The 23278-nt window shown below is 37.4% G+C and overlaps 2 protein-coding genes across 2 annotated transcripts; both read right to left on the reverse strand.

Annotated features, from left to right (window-relative positions):
- Window positions 1-2627: 2627 nt before the first annotated feature.
- Window positions 2628-3419, reverse strand: LOC111025745 (ribonuclease MC-like). Its single transcript, XM_022303641.2, has 2 exons — window positions 3174-3419; window positions 2628-3068 (listed from the first exon to the last, which is right to left on the reverse strand). The coding sequence occupies exons 1-2, from the start codon at window positions 3417-3419 to the stop codon at window positions 2628-2630; spliced, it is 687 nt and encodes a 228-aa protein (XP_022159333.1).
- Window positions 3420-22125: 18706 nt separating this feature from the next.
- On the reverse strand, window positions 22126-23061 carry LOC111025771 (ribonuclease MC-like). Its single transcript, XM_022303662.2, has 2 exons — window positions 22800-23061; window positions 22126-22721 (listed from the first exon to the last, which is right to left on the reverse strand). Exons 1-2 carry the CDS (start codon window positions 23034-23036, stop codon window positions 22281-22283), a joined length of 678 nt encoding a protein of 225 aa, XP_022159354.1. The 5' UTR covers window positions 23037-23061; the 3' UTR covers window positions 22126-22280.
- Window positions 23062-23278: the final 217 nt, after the last annotated feature.

Raw genomic sequence — 23278 nt, forward strand, 5'->3', positions numbered from 1 at the left:
AATATTTTTGGATTATTTTGTCACCTTTGGACAGCCCAAAAGAAGGAGGACAACCGCCTACTTCATTAGGCTACCCGAGAGAGCCTTTTTCTGTGCAGCCCTAGACTTTTTAGAGACAGCAGGCCTCTCTAATGTTCTTCAAACCTTTTGGCAACCCACACTTGTTAAGTACACTCCTTGTACTTTATTTGTCACTGGTTTGAGCCCAATCTGATCCTTATACAGCACGCACTCCTCACCCAAAGTCACCCCTCTTGTAGAAAATGTTACTGTTTTGTTGTAAGAAATCTTTTTGTGTGTGTTTGCTACGAGTAGGATTTCTACATCTTTTAGAGTTATTTTTGTTTTCATTGATTTTTATTGCATAGTTCTTTCTTTATTGAGCTTTGAATCGATTTGTATATTGTTGTCGAGTCGTTAGTACCGAGAGCATTAGGCTCGACGTTAGCATCTTATATTTCTTTGTTTATACCTTTCTTTCAATTATTTGTGTTATATCATTTGGTGTCTGTTTGACACCATTTGATTCTTATATTTGGTATCATCTATACCATTGACCCTTAGTAAAAAAATAATAATAATATTAATAAAAAAAGAGGAAGTATTTTTGCATAGTTCCTTATAGGCTTGTGCTTGCTTGTTCAAGAGTCAATTCGCCACGAGCAATCAAGTGAGCATCTCCAAGAGGGTATCCATGTTAAGAATCCCATATTGAAAGAGAAGGGACCTAACAATGGTTTATAATAGGCATGGACTACTCCTCTCATTGCCAATTAGTTTTGAGATGGAACCCCATGAATATTAATATATTATCAGAGTCTAAAAGCTCAAACGAGCATCCGGTAAAAAAAAAAAAAGGGACCTGGCCAAGATCGATGAGCCAAAAGAGCCACCATCTTGAGGGGGTATGTTAAGGATCCCACGTCGAAAAGAGAAGGGACCTAACAATGGTTTATAATAGACATGGGCTACTCCTCTCATTGCCAATTGGTTTTGAGATGGAACTCCATCAATATTAATAATCCACACCAACGTCCATCCTACTCCACGAGGGTCATAATAACACAATCCTGATCTAGAGTCGTCTCACCATATCCAATAACCACAATTGATCTGACTACATAGATTTGTCAATCTGGCTAAAATGATTTATATCTTTAGCCATATGGGTAGTGCATCCACTATCAATTAGCCATGAGGTTGACTTGTTGTCACTTATATGAGAAGTCATATACAACAAATTTGTTTCCTAATTGTTGTTTACACAATTTGCTTGTTGCTGCGGATTTTGGGCTTGGTTTTGTTTAGCATAACAAAACTTATTCGTATGACCATCCTTATTGTAATAGTCACAATGATAGACTTGTTTGTTTTTGTACCAACAATCCTTCTCAGCATGGCTGGTCCTTTTACAAAAATGACGAGGAGGAAATTTACCATTCATTGACGCTCCTACTTTTCCCTTGCTCCGCCGATCTTTGTTTGATTTTTTTATCATCTTGTGCAGTAGGGGTCTTGCTTTTGAACTTGGCATTAAAGGCACCTTCAACATGCTCCTCGTTAAGCATTGTATCCCTCTATTCTTAAGCTCGTAACTTGTCGATTAACTCATCTATAGAAAGAGTAGTCAGACCACAAGACTCCTCTATTGCTGGGATCATTGATTCAAATTTGCTAGAAATACTAACCATTAGTTTCTCCACAACTCTTTGATCTGTAAAATCTTCACCTGCTAGTCGGATCTGGTTCACAATGGTCATCACTTTCGTTGTGTAGTCCCTCTAAGAATCTGAATATTTCATCTTGAGCATCTCAAACTCTCTTTTGAAAGTTAATAAGTTGATAGCTTTTACCTTTATAATTCCTTCAAATTTATCTTCTAGTTTATCTCAAGCTTCTTTTGTTGTTTTATAATCAATAATTCTAGCAAATATAGGGTCAGATAAAGAAGCATGGATTACAGATAAAGCTTTAGGCTGCTTTTAACTTCTCCTCTTCATGTAATCTAATATGATTCAATGTCAGTTTTTCTCTCAATGGCTCATGATCGGCATCTGTTGCAATTGGTTCCCAATGACCAAGTGCTTTGAGATAGGATTGCATTTTAACAACCCAAAATTAATAGTTTTCATCACTAAAATATGGAGGAGAGGTAACACCAAATTTTGTAGACATTATCAAATAAGAAATTGAAATTTTCTCGCTCACAGTAAAATCACATCTTTTTAAATCGAAGGTTGTGATATCACTATTGAGAAAATGAGAGTGATAAAAATAATGCGGAAGTAATAGTAAAATTCTCAATGTTTGATGAACAATGAAGAAATATGAAATGCGAGAGAGTAGAATTTAATAGGAGGAAAAATCAACTTCTAATTGAAGTGATACAATTGAGAATAAACAAATGTTGGTGATAAAAACTTCTCATGAAAGCTCACCTTTTTATAGCTATAATGTTTGGTCTATTTAGTAACCAACATACCATTTGAAACATTAAAAAACTAGAAACTTACACGTCATAAAATTAAAAATTAAAAGATAAAAAACATAAAATTAAATCTAACCATCAAAGAAAGAAACTTAAAAAATTAAAAACTCAAAATTAAACTTGAGTTATAAGAAAAAACTCATAACTCAACATGTTCTCTCTTGAAGGAAGACCACTTGAACTTTGTAGGACAGTTGGTAGCATTAGAAGGGCAATCTTGGAGAGTGGAAGCATCTTTGGCATAACAAAAACTGATTTCATGCAATTGATGATAGTTAGACTGATCGATGTTGCAGCGAAATCCTAGCCTCTTACCAATCACGCTACTAATTGCCTTCTCAACATCTGCCTTCTTGTACTTTTTTCCATTTGGTATTATTTTTTTCTTTCCCAATTTCTCAACTATATCTTTGCCCTCGTCGTGATAAATATTCAGACCGAATGTGAAATATTGGAGCTGGTTTAACAAGTCCTCGGAGCAAGTCCCATGTTTTCTCCACTCGTCGCTCCAAAATACTTGGTTCTTCCGACGGATTACATCCGGCCAATTTTGGTTCAGCCCCGCGCGTATGCTAACTATCTGTAAATAATCAGATGAAGTTATATGAGAATTGTTAAGGATGAATAAACCACCACTCAATCCAAAAGCTTAAACCGATGATAAAGTAAAGAAGGTCGGCTTTACAGTTGCGGGATCGAAGGCAGTGCCGTTACAAGGTCCGACTCTTGAACCAGATGTTTTGCTGGGCCACACGCCGTGGATACTGAATCTATTATCTGGGTTTTGTACGCACCGAGTGGGTAATGTTATGTCATTGCAAGTAGCTGGTTGCCATTGAAACACCACTTGATAGTAATCGAAAGAAGCTTGCTCGGACGATGCTATAAAAAGCAATAAGACAAGGACAAAAATGATCTCTCTCTTTGCCATGGCTAGCTAATTATCTTATCACAAATGTGTGTTTTTGGGTATAAAATAAAAGCTGGTTATTGGGGTATTTATAGTACCAACATTTTGTTTATTTTTAATTAAACCAACAATGTGGAAGCTAAGTGGAAGTGGGATCTCAATCTTGCATTTAGGTAAAATGTAAAACGACTTAATTTATTTGCTTTCCCATTGGTCTCCCAATATATATTATTGTGTTGGGGTCACGTTTTCTCTTATACGTTTCACACGCGACAAGAAATTTTATAAAAATGGAACGGCGAAAGGATTCTTCTGGCTCTGGCCGAGTGTTTGAAATTTTTATTTCTCAGCCATATGAGATATATGAGATAAATTTGAAAATAATATTATTCATTGGGGTCATACGGTGTGAACTAAGAATCTCTCTGGAAAAAATATTATCCATGTGTTCCTGCACCAATAGCGGATCCACAATTTTATATGGAAGTCATAAATTTATATAAATATTATTCGGAAAAAAACAATTTTAAGGTTGGTGTATAATTTATAATACTAAATTTTATATGGAAGTCATAAATTTATATAAATATTATAGGGAAAAAAACAATTTTAAGGTTGGTGTATAATTTATAATACTAAAGTCTTCATTTTATGGGTTGCATATTAAATTTAGATAAGTATTGCAACATTTGACCCAAATTTAAAGAGTGTTGTAAATTTTTATACATTAGTAGATTTTCGTCAAAGTTTTGTTTAAAACTAAAATTATTCTCATACATGTCAAATAAATTATAAAACGTATATTTGGTATGAATTTGATTGAATTTAGACATAACCAAATTGGGTAAAATACATTTTCGTTGGTGAATTTGAGTATAGGTTTGTGATCTCTCAATTTCAAAAACTGACAGTTTTATATTTTATCTTTAGAAAAATAGTTATTAATGGTTATTGAATGAAATTTTCGTTCAAAAGAGATAAATAATATCGCAAAATAAAAAATTATAAAATTAATAACTATTATCATGTTATCTAAAACTTGTTGGCTCACCGCTGCCACATCACTATTCTATCAGGGAAAAATATTTAACGCCAAAAATCTCTTTAGAACTATTTTCTAAATATCCATTACCAAATTGTTAGTTTCTAAACTTAGGGACTGAATACAAAATCTACCAAAAGTTTATTTTAACAAAACTGTTAAATCAAATTTTGTTCGAATTTGTAAGTTCAATCTCTATTAATAATATGTTTCTTTTTTTCCTGTTGTTTTCGCTTAAATCAATAGGTGAACCAGTGAAGTATGAATAGACCATAAAAATTACATCACTTCTCTCAATTTAAGTTAAATTTGTTGAAATTTAAAGTTCATGAGAAAATTAATACAACTTAACTATTTTCCAAGCAAAAAATGATTTTTTCCCAATATAATTTTAGACCTAATAAATTATTTTGAAACATTTTGTAAAGAGTTTTTAATAAAATTAAATTTGGTTAGATATTGTTTACCCATTTTTTTTTTTTTATCAAGACTAGGGTAGGCAATTGAGAAAGAGCTTGAGTGTCACCTGTCAGGGAAGACCTACACAAGAAAGTCGAAACGTTGACGTTAAAGTCACTATAAATTCGTCTTTGATATTAAGACCCAACTAAAATGTGATACCTTATATTATTGAAGGTCTGAAAATGTATCCGACTGGCTATTTATGTTATAAATGGTTCGTTGCTAAAGGTCATACGAAAATGCGGAAGGTTGGAAATGGACAAGACCCTCCACCAAATGAGATTTTACTTGGGTGGTTCCATGGCTATGTACGAAGGTAGGTCATTCGTGTCTTCGGACCTTTCTTCGTTTTCCATGTTCAAAAGACTATTTTTGTTCTTTGGCAGATATAAATAATGGAAAGTAAAACAATAAAACAATATATTCATCATTATTTAGTATATGTACGAATTAATTTTAAATTATTAAAGTAAATATAGTTTACCATTTAATTTAGTAAATATAGAAACATAACGTATTTACTTGAAAGGAAAAAATTAAAGTTTCAATATTTCAAAATTTTAAGGTTTAAAATTATGTTTGTTTAATTTTAATTTTAAAATAAATATATATTTCATTTTTTAAAAAAAAAATATTTAAGGAAAAAGAAATACAAATTTGAATGCTGAATGATTCAAACTTATGACGTTGGAGGACAATAGGACGCTTACGCAACTTTGAGAAAAATGGGGCGTAGACTTTATTAGTTGCGCAAGTCACGCTTTGCAAACAATCTTTTCTTTTCCATTTTTTTTCCTTGTTTCTTATCCTCTCTCCCTCCCCCTCCATATTTTTTTCCATATTTTTTTCCCTTTGTCTACCCTCCCAGCATGTGTTCAAGACTTCAAGTGTTCCCTCTCTGCATGTATGTTCCCTCTGGATATTTCGGATGGGTAGGACAATCTATTATTGGAAAGAACAAGTATTTTTCAAAGGAATCTTCTTCATGGTAAGGAATAATTTTATGGTTAACACCGTTAAATATTTTACAATCTATTATAATTTAGAAGAAAAATTCATTTCTCTCCCTTAAGTGTTGTTGGAGGTGATTTTTCACTGACCACATGACAGTTTTGATACGACAAAGATGACAATTGAACATTGTTGGATAAATACACGTTGCATATGCCAACTAAATAACACTAACAATAATTTACAAGGTAACTAGCTACAAACAATTATAGAAGATCTTGATAGCTTGATGAACACAAAATCTTTACGAAATATAGTCGAGGCACACTACAATAACGCTGACCTGAAGACAATTATTCGCTTTGCACAAGTTGCTAGCAGACTACATCGATCGTCTCAGCAGGATAAAACGACTAACTCCGGTAGAACAGCAACTTCGAACTACTCGGATCTGGCAGAACTCTTAGATACTTGCTCTCAACATAAACAGGAAGAAGAACTCAAAAGAAAAGAGAACTCTTGTGGGAGGAGGAGAAGACCCAATTCTGATATGCTTGGATATCTCAAAATGAAGCAAAACAACAACTATATATAGTTGTCCAAAACAAGTAACATGTCACAAGTTTTTAACACATAAAGTTACAAATATGTAACTTTGTAACTTTAACAAAATAAAGGGAAAACTCCTTATTTAAACATATAACTTCAATTTTAGTAAAATGAAGAAACATAACAACTAAAAAAATAAAAAAAACAATTGATAAACAAAATGAAACAAAATTCACAACCTATATGTGAATTAGAACTTACAAATTTAATTTCCGGATATTAAATTTGTATATATATTGAATTGTTTATCAATATTTCAAATTCCACTTTCTTTCAGACTTTGAAAAATCTAACAATCCCCTACATGAAAGAAAGTGAGACAGACAAAACACGACCAAGACATTGAGAGCAAATAGATAAGTTATGCACCAAGAGAGGTGTCTTTTGGACTTAAACCTGTCTTGGTGAACATTTATCGAATTTACCGAAGAAACAGTGAGAACTAGCTCTAGAACTATCCTTTTCATGATAAATTGAGACAACAAATATCACACATAACTTATCTTGTATCTCTGAGTTCTATACGGTTGTGTCAATTTTGGTCTTGAACAAGATCTTGAATTCATGAGAGCTTTAGAGAACATAAGCCATTTGAAAAGTTCTCACAGAACTGACTCAATTCTACTCTCATATAGGTGATATTGACTAAGAGTATTCTGCCACTAGCCCTCTCGTAATCAAGATATCAATATGACCTTAACATCAACAGATCACACACATGATAACATAAAAATGGGAAGAAACTATAAGTTTCTTAGTGTGTCAACTATGAATTATCCAGCCAGTTTGACTATTGAACCTAGATCTTGGGATCTCCAGTCAACTAGGTTAGGTTACCACCAGATATTTTATTCCATAGGCTTTATCCCCATTTCTCTCGATGTATAAGCAACTTGCTCTCTTGACAATCCTTTCATCAAATGATCTGCAACATTCTCTTTTGATTTTACATAATCAATGGAAATTATTCCATTAGAGAGCAACTGCGTGATAGAATTATGCCTACATCTTATGTGTCGTGACTTCCCACTGTAGACATTATTCATAGCTTTCATTGAGGTTGCTAAGCTGTCACAATAAATACATATGGCACTTACAAGATTCGACCACAACGGAATATCTTCAAGAAAGTTTCAAAGCCATTCTGCTTCTTCTCCAGCTTTATCAAGAACTATAAACTTTGATTCCATAGTAGATCGTGCTATACACATCTGTTTTGAAGATTTCCATGACACACCTGCTCCACCTAAGGTAAATATATACCCACTGGTTTACTTAGTCTCCATGCTATCAGAGATCCAGTTAGCATCACTAAATCCTTCCAGTACAAATGAATATTTCGTATAATGCAATCCATAGTCCAAAGTGTACTTCAAGTACTTTAAAACTCTAACTAACACATTCCAATGATCATGCCCACGATTTCTCGTGTATCTTGTCAATCTTTCTACTGAATAGACAATATCAGGTCTTGTACAATTCATTATGCACATTAAACTACCAACAACTCTAGAGTATTCTAGACAAGATACACCTTTACCATTATTCTACTTGAACTTACAATTTGGATCAAACGGAGTAACTACTAGCTTACTCTCAAAATGACCAAAATTTCTCAACATTTTCTCTATGTAATTGTTGGGTTTCTCCAAAAACTCATAGTTTGTAAATGTCAGATAAACTTTTATCATTCAATAAAGTTCTTATTGAAGGTTATAATCAATAAGTAGTTATTGATCCAATAAAATATTATTACTAGATCTAACTCCATTAAACTATGGATCCTAGACTGTTACATGAGACTCAAACTTTATCTAGAGACATAAATATGGATCAAGTTTGAGTTAACAGTCTAAATGGTCTATAGTATAGGAATAAGGTTGGGCGTCTTATTCTGGGAACACTATGGATGCGGCCCACTTTGTAGCTAGTATAACGATGTGATTCTAATTCGTTCATGTGAAGACATGCGAGTAGGGGCGTCTTGTGCAAAGAGTTTGCATAAGACCGGACCATGAGATAATCACTTTTACTTTATAACACCGTTTACTGTTTGAAACTGACTATCTCGACTTTGATGGCCTAGGTAACTCGATCTTAATCCTGAGCTAACTATGAACTTTTGTTTACTCGGGATTATCCTTAGATCTGCATTGGTGAGAGCAGCTCAACAGCGCTGGCCCAATAAGCCTCCCATTTCAGGGGTAAGACCAGGTAGATAGTTAGGGACATAGGGTGCAATAAGGAATTCAATTCTACCCAATTTTGGGATAGTAGAGAGGTTGTTCTCTTAAGGGCTGAATCCAAGTCTTGAACAATTGGCGCCACCCTCATCAAAAGGATTGAGAGAATTTTTTTTTTATTTGATAGTTGGACTACAAATCATTGTTCATTAGAGGATCAGTGAGACTTAAGGAATAAGAGGTAATGTAACGCCTCACGTTACTCAGGTTAGGTTACCTTCGAGTCTCGGGCCCTCTTTTCTTAGAAATTTTATTTATTTAATTTAATTGTTCCATTTCATTATATTTTGAGCTGCTGCAGTATTTGTTATGAGTTTTGACATGTAAGTACGTATCTAATTATTGTTTAACGAGGAGTTTGCTTTCTCTAGCATTTGTCCTCGGTCGTTGGGCCCAAACTAAGTATCTGGGTAAGTGGGCCTTCCTTGTTTGTAAAACAAGAGGGAAGTAAAGGGAAAACTCTAGCCCAAATGGGTCCCTTCTTTAAAAAAAAAAAAAAAAAGAAAAGTAAAGAGGAAATCCTAGCCTCAAACCTATCCTATTCATGAAACACCCCCCCCCCCCGTTTTACTTTTTCGTTAATTCTTCTACCGGCACCTCATCCCTCCCCGAAGCGCTCAACGGACGACGACCTCCGATGCAGCGGCTCACCTTCTCTGGTTGAAAGCAGCAGACGGCGCGGCAGGCAGCGGCGGCGTGCGACTCCGGGCAGCGGCGGTGCACGGCGTCGGGCAGCAACGGGCGTGCGGATTCCGGCAGCAACAGGCGTGCGCGGGCGTCTGGCAACAGCGGTGCGCGACGTCGGGCAGCAACGGACGCGCGGATTCCGGCAGCAGCAGGCGGCGGCTGCTACGCGTGGGTTCTTTCTTCGGGGTGTTTTCCAGCGGCGCAGCCCTTCCCTCGCGAGCGGGTTCGGTCTCCCTTGGTGGTCGAAAGTCATGGCGCGGGTCCTTGCTGCACACAGTGTTGTGAGTATCGATTTGGTGAGTTTTTACTGATAAAATAGTTCGGACAGCAGCAGTTTCCGATGTCGGCGCCTACCCATAACCATTAGAGGCTCGATATACGCAACCCACATTTATTCGGGTTAGGCCTGAGTTACCCGCACCTAGACGAAACCGATTTTTGCGGTAATGGACATTGCAAGATCTCTTATAATGAATTTAGATGGCTGGAAAATTTGTATTAATTATGTCGTTTGTCTATTGTTGATCAGGTGGTGAATTGGCGCAAGATATAGGAGCATAGCAGTGTGTAAGTAGCACTAGGGGGCGTGTGCGTGCGTTATTTAGTGTTAACGGAGTAGCTCTGATGTGAACCAAGGAAGCACCATTGTCATGCCTCAAGGACCCATAACGAGATCAAGAGCCAAGAAGCTACAACAAGCTTTACTTTCTCATGTTCAATACTTGGTGAGCTCGGCTAGGGATGATCAAGAGAGAGATGGAACTTTTCAAGTCAATATCTTCCAAGTAGAACTTAAGGGAGGCGTTGCATTAAATGAACTCTAAGTTCATTTAAAGGAGCTGAAGTTGAAGTGGAGTTTAACTCAAGTTGCATTCAATAAAGCCAAGTTCAATTCAAGGAACTCAAGTTGCATTAAATGAACTTAAGTGCATCTCAAGCTTCATTTATTGCAAGTCATCCATCAATTAATGGAACTACACTTCAAACTACTTCAAGTGAAGCTTCATTTATAATTGGGAGGTTACAAAGACTTTGAAGGGTGACCAAGACTTCAATTCTCAGATTTAAACCTCTTTGTATTATATTTTCAGTTTTAAACATTTCATTTTTATGTTTTAAGTTACATTTTAGCCAGTGGATGTTATGGCCATCATGTAATTGGGAGTTACAACCTTTCAAATGCCTTTAGGTTACTTTTAGGGTTGTTTTGGAGGCTATAAATAGCCTAGCTTGTTTCCTTTGAAAGACAGATTTTGATGATTGAATAAAGTTGCTATTTTGCTTCAAAAAGCCTAGAGCTTGTTTTTCCTTTGCATTTCTTGTGTTTTAGAATTGCATGCTAGAATCATTCAAGTAGCCTTGATCAAGCTATCTTGTGGAGTGGTTCGAATCTTGAGTTTAGAAACAAGTTTTCTCTACTTTCGATATTGATCATCAAGGTAAATCCGTTCTAACTTCTTCCTTGGGTTGACATCATCTTGATTTGGGGGTTTTAGCACTTGTGATCTAGGGGTTTGCATAACCATAAGGGTTCTTAGATCCAATTGGCTATTGTTTTCTTATCATTTGGTATCAGAGCTCTAGGCTCTAGATCGGATATATGTTTCCGTTTTCGTATTGCTCTTCTTGATCTTTGTTTTGAAATTTTTGTTCTTATTGTTCATCTCGTTACATTCTGTCCACGTATCTAAAATATAAAAAAAGTGTCATTTCCATTCTTCTTTTCGTCTTGTTGTCTTCTATGAGTTTGTAGATCTCTGTCTTATGTACAACTTTGTCTTCTAATATATCTTCTGATTCAATTTGCTTCTGAGTGAAAAGTTCGAAAATTGACATTTTATTCTGGAAAACTGCTATACCCGAGAGCATGTGTTATTCTTTGTTCTTTACATTTTTACTTCCAAATCATGCTAGATTTGAGTTGTGCGGTTGAAATTGCCTATTTTTGTTAATCTAGCTGTTGGTAATAAATAATATCAATTATGTTTTGATTTATTTCCACAACTAACCGTTACTCATTAAATTTTTGGCGGTTACAATTGTCTCAATTAATTTCCAGCAATTTGTTTTTCATTTCTAATGATGTTTTTCTTGTGTAACTCATATCTGTTGTCAAGGCTAAATTAAACTCCATAAATTCTCAAAATAGCCTAATTCTTCAAGCGTTACATTTTCTGGTCTTTTGAACTTCTTGTTCCATCTTAATTATCATGTTCCAATTCTGTCACTTTCTTCTTTAGCTTGTTTCTAATTTGAGTTTTGAATTTACTCCTATATCAAGTTATTTGAGTGTTTTCTTTGTGTGTTTTATCTAATCACTTGAGTTGCAGTCTTGCTCATCGGCTTACTTTTCAATATTGGAGTGTAATTTGCTGAGAGGGTGAGATTGAGCGTTTGTGAGGGAGTGATTCATTGTTTGAGTGTTGAACACGAGTGAAATTCATTAACGAGTGGAAACACGTGAGGGAGTGCCTGTGAGGTCCATTTCTTGTTACTTTAACTTGTTTTGCAGCATGTCCAATCCTGAAGATAATACCATTCCCGATGCCCGAAGGAGAGAGGCACTAGAAGGAACTATGAAACGATTGATTCGTGGCATGGAGGCTTTGACAGAGCGGATAGGAAGGTTGGAGGCTCAAAACCAAGCTCCGGAGCGAATTCCACCACCACGTGTTCTAGATGAGGATGATTATGAAGGTGATGGATCTGATCATTGGGAGGACGATCAAGTTACAGTCTTGGCGGCTCCAAGACGGGGAGAGAGACATGTTGGTCGTGGCTTAGATCGAGGGCGAGGCCGAGGAAGAGGCTACCATAATCTCCAACGGAGAGCTCCACGGGAGGATGCTCAAGTTGACCGAAACTTGGGCAATATCAAATTGAAGCTTCCAAAGTTCTATGGTAAGACTGATCCGGAGGCTTACATTCAATGGGAGAAGCAAGTGGAGTATGTATTTGACTGCCACAATTTTAGCGAAGAAAAGAAGGTAAAACTATGTATTGCTCAATTTAAAGATTATGCAATAACATGGTGGGACAAATTGATGTCAAGTAGGAGACGAAATCTTGAGGCGCCAATCGATTCATGGTATGAATTCAAGGAGTTGATGAGAAGGCGGTTTGTTCCTAGACATTTCCAAAGGGACACGGCGCAAAAGCTACAAGTGTTGAGACAAGGTAGCAAGTCCGTGGAGGACTATTACAAGGAGATGGATTTGTTGATGGATCGACTTGATCTTGAAGAGGATATGGAGAATCTCATGGCACGATTTCTGAATGGCTTAAACAAGGAGATTGCTGATAAGGTTGATCTACAACCTTACTATAACATAGAGGAGATGTTGCATATTGCCATAAAGATCGAGAAGCAACTCCAACGAAAGTCCCAAAGGTATTCTACTAAACCTTCTTCAAGTACTTCTACATGGAAAAGGGATAGTAAACATGCTGAATATAAGTCTAAGACCCGAGAGTTAAGTGAGAAACCTAAGGATAAGGGAGAGACTTCTTATAAGGGGAAAGAAAAGGTTGATGAGACTAAGGAAAGAAATAGAGACATTAAGTGTTGGAAATGTCAAGGGGTTGGTCACTATAGTAGAGATTGCCCTAATAGGAGAACTATGGTCCTTAGGGAGGGAGAGTTGGTGACGGACGATGTGGAGGAAGATGAGGTAATAGAGAAAGAAAATGAGGATTGTGATAGTGAGGAGTATAGTGAAGAGGACCCTACACATATGTCCTTAGTCACTAGGAGAGTTTTAAGCACCCAAGTTAAGGAGGATAGCTTAGACCAAAGAGAGAATTTATTTCACACTAGGTGCCTTGTTCAATCTGTACCTTGTATTATGGTGATCGACAGCGGTAGTTGCACCAATGTTGTGAGTTCAATTCTGGTCAAGAGACTTAATTTAGAGACTAAACCACATCCTAGACCGTATAAGCTTCAATGGTTGAGTGATTGTGGGGAGGTAAGGGTGAATAAGCAAGTTCTTGTTTCTTTTACCATTGGAAAGTATGCTGATGATGTTTTGTGTGATGTTGTCTCAATGCATGCCGGAGATATTTTGTTAGGGAGACCATGGCAATTTGATCGTCGGGTAATGTATGATGGATATGCTAATCGTTATCATTTTACTCATAATGGTAGGAAAACTACTCTTGTACCTTTGTCTCCAAAAGATGTATATGTTGACCAATGTAAACTTGAAACGAAAAGGCAAGAGGTCGATGCAAAAGCAAAAGAAATGAAAGAAAAAGAATTGAGAGAAAAAAAGAGTTTGAGTGAAAAGCAAGATAGTAGCAATTGACCTACTAAGAAAAATGAGAGAAAAGCCAAATGTGTGAGCTTGTGTGCTAGAATGGGTGAGGTTAGGAATGCTTTGATTGCAAAACGAAATATCCTTGTACTTCTGTACAAAGGATCTTGTTTCCTTACTAACGAGCTTAACCCTTCTTTGCCTAGTGTTTTTGTTGCCCTTTTGCAGGAATTTGAGGAATTATTTCCCGAGGAGATGCCAAGTGGATTGCCACCACTTAGGGGGATCGAGCACAAGATTGACTTCATTCCGGGAGCAACCATTCCAAACCGTCCAGCTTATAGGACTAATCCTAGCGAGGCCGAAGAGATACAAAGGCAAGTGAATGACCTCCTTGCCAAAGGGTATGTACGCGAGAGTTTGAGTCCATGTTCTGTTCCGGTTATTCTTGTACCTAAGAAAGATGGGTCATGGCGTATGTGTGTTGATTGTAGGGCTATAAATAAGATAACTATTAAGTATAGGCATCCAATTCCTAGATTAGATGATATGCTTGATGAGTTGCATGGATGTAGTCTCTTTACTAAGATTGATTTGAAATCGGGTTATCATCAAATTCGCATGCATATTGGGGATGAATGGAAAACTGCTTTCAAAACTAAGTATGGTCTTTATGAATGGTTAGTTATGCCTTTTGGATTGACTAATGCACCTAGTACATTCATGAGGTTAATGAATCATGTCTTGCGTGAATACTTAGGGAAGTTTGTGGTTGTATATTTTGATGATATTCTTGTTTACTCTAAGTCATTAAATGAGCATGTTGAGCATGTACGTTCTGTTTTGAATACTTTAAAAAAGGAGTGTTTGTATGCAAACTTAAAGAAATGTAGCTTTTGTATGGAAAAAGTTAACTTTCTTGGTTTTGTAGTTTCATCTAAAGGTGTTGAGGTTGATGAGGAAACGGTAAAGGCTATAAGGGATTGGCCTACACCTAAAAATGTAAATGAGGTAAGAAGTTTTCATGGACTTGCGGGATTCTATCGTAGGTTCATAAAAGACTTTCGTACAATTGCTTCACCTTTGAATGAACTTGTTAAGATACATGTTACTTTTGTGTGGGGAGAGGACCAAGAACGTGCTTTTACCACTTTGAAAGAAAAATTGAGTTCCGCTCCACTACTTGCATTGCCTAATTTTGACTTAACTTTTGAAATTGAATGTGATGCTAGTGGGGTAGGTATAGGTGCTGTTTTAATGCAAAATCAAAGACCTTTAATGTTCTTTAGTGAGAAGTTGAATGGTGCTTCTTTGAAGTATCCCACTTATGACAAAGAACTTTATGCTTTGGTTCGTGCATTACAAACATGGCAACATTATCTTTGGCCTAAAGAGTTTGTTATCCATACTGATCATGAAAGTTTAAAACACTTGAGAGGTCAAGATAAGCTCAATCGTCGCCATGCTAAGTGGGTGGAGTTCATTGAGACAATTCCTTATGTCATTAAGTATAAACAAGGTAAAGAGAATGTGGTTGCTGATGCTTTGTCTCGAAGGTATGCTCTTTTTAACACTTTGAATGCTAAACTACTTGGATTTGAGCATAAATCTTGGAGATGAAGGCAATATTTCTGATGCCCGGAGGAGAGAGGCGCTAGAAGGAACTGTTGAACGAATGATTCGTAGCATGGAGGCATTGACAGAACGGATAGGAAGGTTGGAGACTCAAAACCAAGCTAAGGAGAGAGTTCCACCACCTCCACCACCACGTGTTATGGATGAGGATGAGTATGAAGGTGATGGATCCGATCATTGGGAGGACGATCAAGCTACAGTTTTAACGGCTCCAAGAGGAGGTGATAGACACGTTGGTCGTGGCTTACATCGAGGGAGAGGCCGGGGAAGAGGCTATCATAATTTCCAAAGAGCCCCAGGAGCGAATGCTCAAGTTGATCGAAACTTGGGAAACATCAAATTAAAACTTCCGAAGTTCTATTGTAAGACTGATCCGGAAGCGTACATTCAATGGGAGAAAGAAGTGGAGTTCGTGTTTGATTGTCATAATTTCAGTGAAGAAAAGAAGGTACGACTATGTCTTGCTCAATTCAAAGATTATGCAGTAACATGGTGGGACAAATTAATGTCAATTAGGAGACGAAACCTTGAGGCGCCAATCGATTCATGGTATGAGTTCAAGGAGTTGTTGAGGAGGCAATTTGTTCCTAGACATTTCCACAGGGACACAGCGCAAAAGCTACAAGTGTTGAGACAAGGTAGTAAGTCTGTGGAGGACTATTACAAGGAGATGGATACGTTGATGAATCGGCTGGATCTTGAAGAGGACATGGAGAATCTCATGGCACGGTTTCTTAATGGCTTAAACAAGGAGATTGCGGATAAGGTTGATCTACAACCTTACTTTAACATCGAAGAGATGTTGCACCTTGCCATCAAAATTGAGAAGCAGCTCCAAAGGCGATCTCAAAGGTATTCTACTAAGCCCTTTTCTCATTCATCTTCTACATGGAAAACGGATAGTAAGAGTGCTGATTCTAAACTTAGAAATCGAGAGGCATATGAGAAACCAAAAGAAAAGTTTGAGAAAGGAGAGAGTTCCAAGAAGGGGAAAGAGAAAGTTGATGAACCTAATGTGAGAAATCGGGATATTAAATGCTGGAAATGTCAAGGAGTAGGACATTACAGTCGAGACTGCCCTAATAGAAGAACTATGATAATTAGAAAAGGAGAGTTTGTAACAGAAGATGAGAAGGAAGATGAGGTAGAAGAGGACAACAATGGTGAATGTGAGAGTGAGGAGTATAGTGAAGAGGACCCTACACATATGTCCTTAGTCACTAGGAGAGCTCTCAGTACTCAAATTAAGGAGGATGGCCTAGACCAACGAGAGAACTTATTTCACACTAGGTGTCTTGTCCAAACTGTGCCTTGTAGTGTGATTATTGATAGTGGTAGTTGTACCAACGTTGTAAGTTCTATTCTGGTCAAGAGGCTTAACTTAGAGACAAAACCACATCCTAGACCATATAAACTTCAATGGTTGAGTGATTGTGGGGAGGTAAAGGTGAGTAGACAAGCTCTTGTTTCTTTTGCTATTGGAAAATATGTTGATGATGTTTTGTGTGATGTTGTACCTATGCATGCCGGGGATGTATTGTTGGGTAGACCTTGGCAATTTGACCGTCGGGTAATGTATGATGGGTATGCCAATCGCTATTCTTTTACTCATCATGGTAGAAAAACTACTCTTTTACCTTTGTCACCAAAAGATGTGCATGTTGATCAATGCAAACTTGAAAAGAAGAGGCAAGAGGCTGATGCAAAAGAAAAAAGTGAAAAAGAAACAAAAGAAAATGAGTTGAGAGAAAAAAAAAAGTTTGAGTGAAAAGCAAGGGAGTAGCAATCAGCCTAGTGGAAAAAATGAGAGAAAAGCCAAAACGGTGAGCTTGTATGCTAGTTCAAGTGAGGTTAGGAATGTTTTAATGGCGAAACGGACTGTTCTTGTACTTTTGTACAAATGGTCTTGTTTTCTTACTAAGGAGCTTAACACCTCCTTGCCTAGTATTTTTGTTTCTCTTTTACAGGAATTTGATGACTTGTTTCCCGAGGAGATGCCCAAGGAATTGCCACCACTTCGTGGCATCGAGCATAAGATTGACTTCATTCCAGGTGCTACCATACCTAACCGACCAGCTTATAGGACTAATCCTACTGAAGCCAAAGAAATTCAAAGGCAAGTGGATGAATTGTTAGCTCATGGGTATGTACGCGAAAGCCTTAGTCCTTGTAGTGTGCCTGTTATTTTAGTGCCTAAAAAAGATGAACTTGGAGAATGTGTGTAGACTGTAGGGCCATTAATAAGATCACTGTTATATATCGTCATCCTATTCCTAGGTTAGATGATATGTTAGATGAATTGCATGGCTGTAGTCTCTTTACTAAGATTGATTTGAAATCTGGGTATCATCAAATTCGTATGAATGTTGGAGATGAATGGAAAACTGCATTTAAGACCAAATATGGATTGTATGAGTGGCTTGTTATGCCTTTTGGTTTAACTAATGCTCCTAGTACTTTCATGAGGTTGATGAACCATGTATTGCGTGAATATTTGGGAAAATTTGTGGTTGTTTATTTTGATGATATACTTGTGTATTCGAAGTCTTTGGAAGATCATGTAATGCATGTGCGTGCTGTTTTGACTACACTTAGAAACGAGAAATTATATGCTAACCTAAAGAAATGTAATTTTTGCATGGAAAGGGTTAATTTTCTTGGTTTCATTGTGTCTAGTCGAGGAGTTGAGGTGGATAGTGAGAAAGTTAAGGCTATTAGCGAATGGCCAACTCCCACGAATGTTGGGGAGGTTCGAAGTTTTCATGGGCTAGCTAGCTTTTATCGGCGTTTTATTAAGGACTTTAGCACCCTAGCTTCACCTCTAAATGAATTGGTAAAGAAAAATGTTCCTTTTGTTTGGAGTACATTCCAAGAGCATGCTTTTAATGTTTTAAAGGATAAGTTGTGCAATGCTCCTCTACTTGCTTTACCGAACTTTGATTTGACTTTTGAAATTGAATGTGATGCAAGTGGGATTGGAATTGGGGTTGTACTAATGCAAAACCATAAGCCACTAATGTTCTTTAGTGAAAAGTTGAGTGGTGCTTCTTTGCGGTACCCAAGTTATGACAAAGAACTTTATGCTTTGGTACGAGCTTTGCAAACTTGGCAGCATTATCTTTGGCCAAAGGAGTTCGTCATTCATACGGATCATGAGAGCCTAAAGCACTTGAGAGGGCAAAGCAAACTGAATCGCAGACATGCCAAGTGGTTGGAGTTTATAGAGACATTTTCATATGTGATTAAGTATAAACAAGGTAAGGAGAACATTGTTGCAGATGCTTTATCACGAAGGTATGCTCTCTTTAATACTTTGAATGCTAAGATTTTAGGATTTGAACATCTCAAGTCCTTGTATCTAGATGATGTGTTATTTGCTCCTTTTGTTGAATCGTGTGAAAAAGGACTTGTTGTTGATGATTACATGTTGTTTGAAGGATTTTTGTTTCGCAAAGGAAAACTTTGCATTCCATCTTGTTCAATTCGTGAATTGCTTGTAAAGGAAGCTCATGGGGGTGGTTTAATGGCTCATTTTGGTGTTTCTAAAACTTATGATATGCTTGCTGAACATTTTTATTGGCCTAAGATGAAGCATGATGTGCATAAAGTGTGTAAGCATTGTATTGCATGCAAACAAGCTAAGTCTAGGTTACAACCACATGGTTTATATTCACCTTTGCCTGTTCCTACTACTCCTTGGGTTGATATTTCTTTGGATTTTGTCCTTGGTTTACCAAGAACTCGAAAGGGTAGGGATAGTATATTTGTAGTGGTTGATAGGTTTAGCAAGATGGCGCATTTCATACCATGCCATAAAACTGATGATGCTAAATTGATTGCTGATTTGTTCTTTAGGGAAGTTGTTCGTTTGCATGGCATTCCTAGAACTATTGTTAGTGATCGCGATGTAAAATTTTTAAGTCATTTTTGGCGTGTGTTATGGGGAAAGTTGGGAACCAAACTTGTTTATTCTACTACTTGTCATCCCCAAACCGATGGACAAACTGAGGTAGTAAATAGGACAATGGTTACCATGCTTCGAGCAATCATAGATAAAAATCTTAAAACTTGGGAGGATTGTTTGCCATTAATTGAATTTGCATATAATAGGGCTGTCCATAAATAAAGGAAGATGTGCAGGAAGTTAGAACTATGCACTTCAATTTGGTGCAAGTTATGCATTTTTAAGTGTTTTTATGGCAAGTTAAAGTCCACTTGGTCAAGGTCAAAGTCAACTCCATGAAGACAAGACAAAGTCAACTCATTCAATTCAAAAACCAAGTCAAACACTCACATCCCTCATTATGAACGGGATTGCAATTATTTTGGTTGTTTTTAACCTTTTCATTTGCTTGTCTTTTCATTTCTTGTAAGTTATGTCTTTTCATTTACAAGTTTTTTCATTTCTTGTAAGTTACAAGTCTTTTCATTTGCTTAAGACTTTTCATGTGGCTTGCTAGGATGGCTATATATAGCCTTGAGATGTCTTGTTGTAAAACAATTGGAAGTTGAATGAAAAGTGAGTTTTCTCATTAGCTTGGTTGAGAACTTTATCTCCCATTTCTTGTGCAATTTCTTGTGTCTTTAGAATTTGCATGTTAGGATCATTCAAGCGGTGTTGATCATACCTCTTGTGGAGTGATTCGAATCACGAGTATAGAAACAAGTTTTCTCTACTCTTGATATTGATCATCAAGGTAATCCGTTCTAAAACGTTTCCTTGGGTTGATTCCATACTTGTTTTCGGGGTTTTTGGGATTGAGTTCTATGGGTCTTGTTCGTTAGCAAGGTTCTTAGATCCAACTCTCAAGGGTTTCTTAACAGGGGACGCACCAGATCAGCTACCGAACACTGCTGTACACGAGCCTAGGTGATGAAGGAGTGTTGTTTGGACCCGAAGCCGTCAGGAGCCGTTCCCAAACAACGATCTGTCGCGAATGAACGCAACTACTGGTCGTGGGTTCAGGCCGTCGGGTTCTTATTCGTTGAACGCACGCCACCGGGAAGATGCCGCAAATCGCCACCTTTCGTGGAGGGTTGCTGTTGAACACTGTGAGATCTCGCCGAAGTTACTCAAAGACGCAAGAAATTGAAGTGCGGGGGAGGAGCAATGCCGGATCTGCACGCAGACGGAGGACTCGTAGGAGGGACAATGCGCCGCTTCGCTGCCGATCCAAGGAGCCGCCGCTGGAGACGCTGCACGGAGGGCTTGCCGTTGATGGGGGAGTTGGCCGCCGATTGCTGCTGCCAGAGAGCTGTCGTGCGCCGCCGGTGTCGTCGGTTGCCGGAGGAAGAGAAGAAGAGAAGGGAGGTTGGTGGCTAGGGCAAGGGGAGGAAGAAAGAGATGGAAACCTAATGTGTTTTTTTTTTTCTTCTTTTTATTAATTTTCTTTTCCTTTGTTTTAAAACCAAACCAACCCAATAAAAGCCCAACATAACCAAGCCCAAGAGAAAAAGAAACCCATCCCAACTTAAGATAAAACCAATCACGCGGAACCCGATATATATAAATTTAATTAAAGTTTAATTTAAAATTAAATGAAAATCTCCTGATTCGAGACTAACTAACCTGAGGGACCTGTGGCGTTACAGTTTTTCTTCTTGCACATTGTGATTTTGTTTCCCAAATTTCACGGACAACGGTCCGCTTCCGCTCCGGGATTCACATCCCTTCAGATAAATCTCTCGTGAAGAATTTGATGATATGGGACATTTTCATATGTTTAGGTTTTTTATTTTGGGACTTATTAGAATAGGTTGTTCAATTTTGGTTTGTATGGACTTCTTGTACTTTTTGTAAAACCAATTTTTTTTTAATATTATAAATTTTTATATGAAATTTGAAATTTATGGCATATAGGTTTAATATTGAAGTAATATGGTTGAAAATGGAAAAAAAATAAAAAAGCATCGGCGACGAATTCTAAGTTTGGTCGCCGAAGGCTAGGTTCGGGACAAAAATTACCTTCAGCAACCAAATCAGTTTTCATCGCCGAAGGTACCTTCGACGACCAAATTCATGTCGTCACCAAAGATTCGGCAACCAATTCCATGTCGTCGCCGAAGACATCTTCAGTGACAACTACGAATTTGGTTGTCGAAGGTACCTTCGGCCACAAAAACGAATTTGGTCGCCGAAGGTACCTTCGATGACAAAATAAATTTCGTCGCCGTAGGTGGCCTTCCGCGATGAAAAACAAAAGTCATCACCGAAACCCTCTCGCGACCGAGCAACGGTGACGATTCTGGCAACGACTTATTTTCTTCGCCAAACGTTTTTGGGGACGAATTTTGACCTTTTAACGACGAAATTTGTCATCTTCGAAACCCTGAATTCTTGTAGTGAGTGCTGACTTACTTTTTGCAGCTTCGCTTTCTATCGGGATCCACAAAGACGTTTGAGTGCCAGATTGATGCTCAAATATAACAGACAAACACTCCATTGTCTAAGTCAGTCCAAGTTCCAATCTATATAAGTCGGTTTCAGACATAATAGCATACCTATGTACGAGAGTGCGTGCGTATATATAGGAGTTGAAAAAGAGACTCTTCTGGTACAACCGTTACAAAGGTTGTTACATGGTTACATATAGTTTCTCTTATAGTTTGGTATCCACATAAAGGCGCGAGCTATATATACACTGGCATTTCCTATGATAGACAATTTGTCAAATACAAAGCTATTTCAAGGTAAGTAGGTTGTTTACTAGAGAAAAGATAGATCCAACTAGATACTATATCTTTGTTTAGTCTAGGTGGCTGGTTTTATTTTACCCTCCAACCGTTATTAAATAAAAACAAATTTTTGTGGTTGTGAAGTGAAGACTAATAAAAGGAGATAATTTATTGAAAGTCATTCCATATTATTCATTAATTTCATAACATACATAGAAGGCAAACATTATTAAGAACCAGAGGATGGGTAGATATTATTAGGAAAACATAAGCTTCAAATTACTAAACCAGGTGATAAGGAGTAGTTGGTGTGTCGAGATTATTACTGCTTTTTCACTCCTTCCGGATACCATGGGTACCAATACACGTAATTGCCGCACGTGACGACATTGGACGGACAGTCTATAATGGCCCGATTGCTCTTTGCGAAACACAAAATAATTTCATGCAACTGTCTCTCGCGGGAGTAATCATTTGTGTTGCACCGAAGGCCTGGCAACTTCTGTGTTATCTTGCGAATTGCGTTATTGATACTACTCTTTGAGTATACGTCTTCACTAGGATAGATGTCTTCCTTATCGAGAGCGGAATAGATATCGTATTTAGCATACGTGTCTAGTCCGAACGTAAAATAGTCCAGTTGACTCAAAGATGGATAAGAACATGTTCCATGGGTTGTCCACTCGTGGCTCCATAGCGTCGGGTTTGTTCCGTAGATTACACTTGGCCAATCGGCGTTTAGACGATTTCTTATCGTCGAGATCTAGAGAGAGTCAAATATTATACATCGTCATACTTTGAAAATAAATTAATCCAACACCGGTTTACAAATATGAGTTACCTTGCTACCATCATAGGCCGGCGTACCAGGACATTGCGGATAAGATCCCGACGATAAAGTTGGCCACACGCCATGGATACTAAATCTATCTTGTGGAGTGTTAACACACGGAGTCTGCAGGTTTGCATCACTACATGTAGCTGGTTGCCATTGCAGTGTAACTTGATAGTAATTGTAATCACAGCTTGCTATCACTACCAAGGTGCTAAAAACCAACACAATTCCTTTCTTTTCCATTTCTAGTTGCTTTCTTTATAGGATATACAGCTGCTATTTATAGCCATTCCCAGAGTTGTAGGCCAATTTTAACTTTGCTTCTAGTTCCCAAGCTTTACATTATAGGATTCAACTTCTTTCTTTTCTTTTTTTCTTTTTTTTTATCTCTTTATTCTCTACATCATTTTAAATGAGTACAAATGATATTAATTTTTTTCTTTTTTTTTTTTTTGATAATGATAATAATTTTTTTCTGAATTAGT

The sequence above is a fragment of the Momordica charantia genome (assembly GCF_013281855.1).
Source record: "Momordica charantia cultivar OHB3-1 chromosome 8 unlocalized genomic scaffold, Mcharantia_2.0 BLBB01000008.1, whole genome shotgun sequence".
NCBI lineage: Eukaryota > Viridiplantae > Streptophyta > Magnoliopsida > Cucurbitales > Cucurbitaceae > Momordica > Momordica charantia.

Coding starts and splice junctions, on each gene's coding strand:
- LOC111025771 (XM_022303662.2), bottom strand. CDS start 23,036: ATGGAAAAGAAAGGAATTGTGTTGGTTTTTAGCACCTTGGTAGTGATA. Junction 22,722..22,799: donor CGGCCTATGATGGTAGCAAG/GTAACTCATATT, acceptor GACTCTCTCTAG/ATCTCGACGATAAGAAATCG.
- LOC111025745 (XM_022303641.2), bottom strand. CDS start 3,419: ATGGCAAAGAGAGAGATCATTTTTGTCCTTGTCTTATTGCTTTTTATA. Junction 3,069..3,173: donor CTGCCTTCGATCCCGCAACT/GTAAAGCCGACC, acceptor GATTATTTACAG/ATAGTTAGCATACGCGCGGG.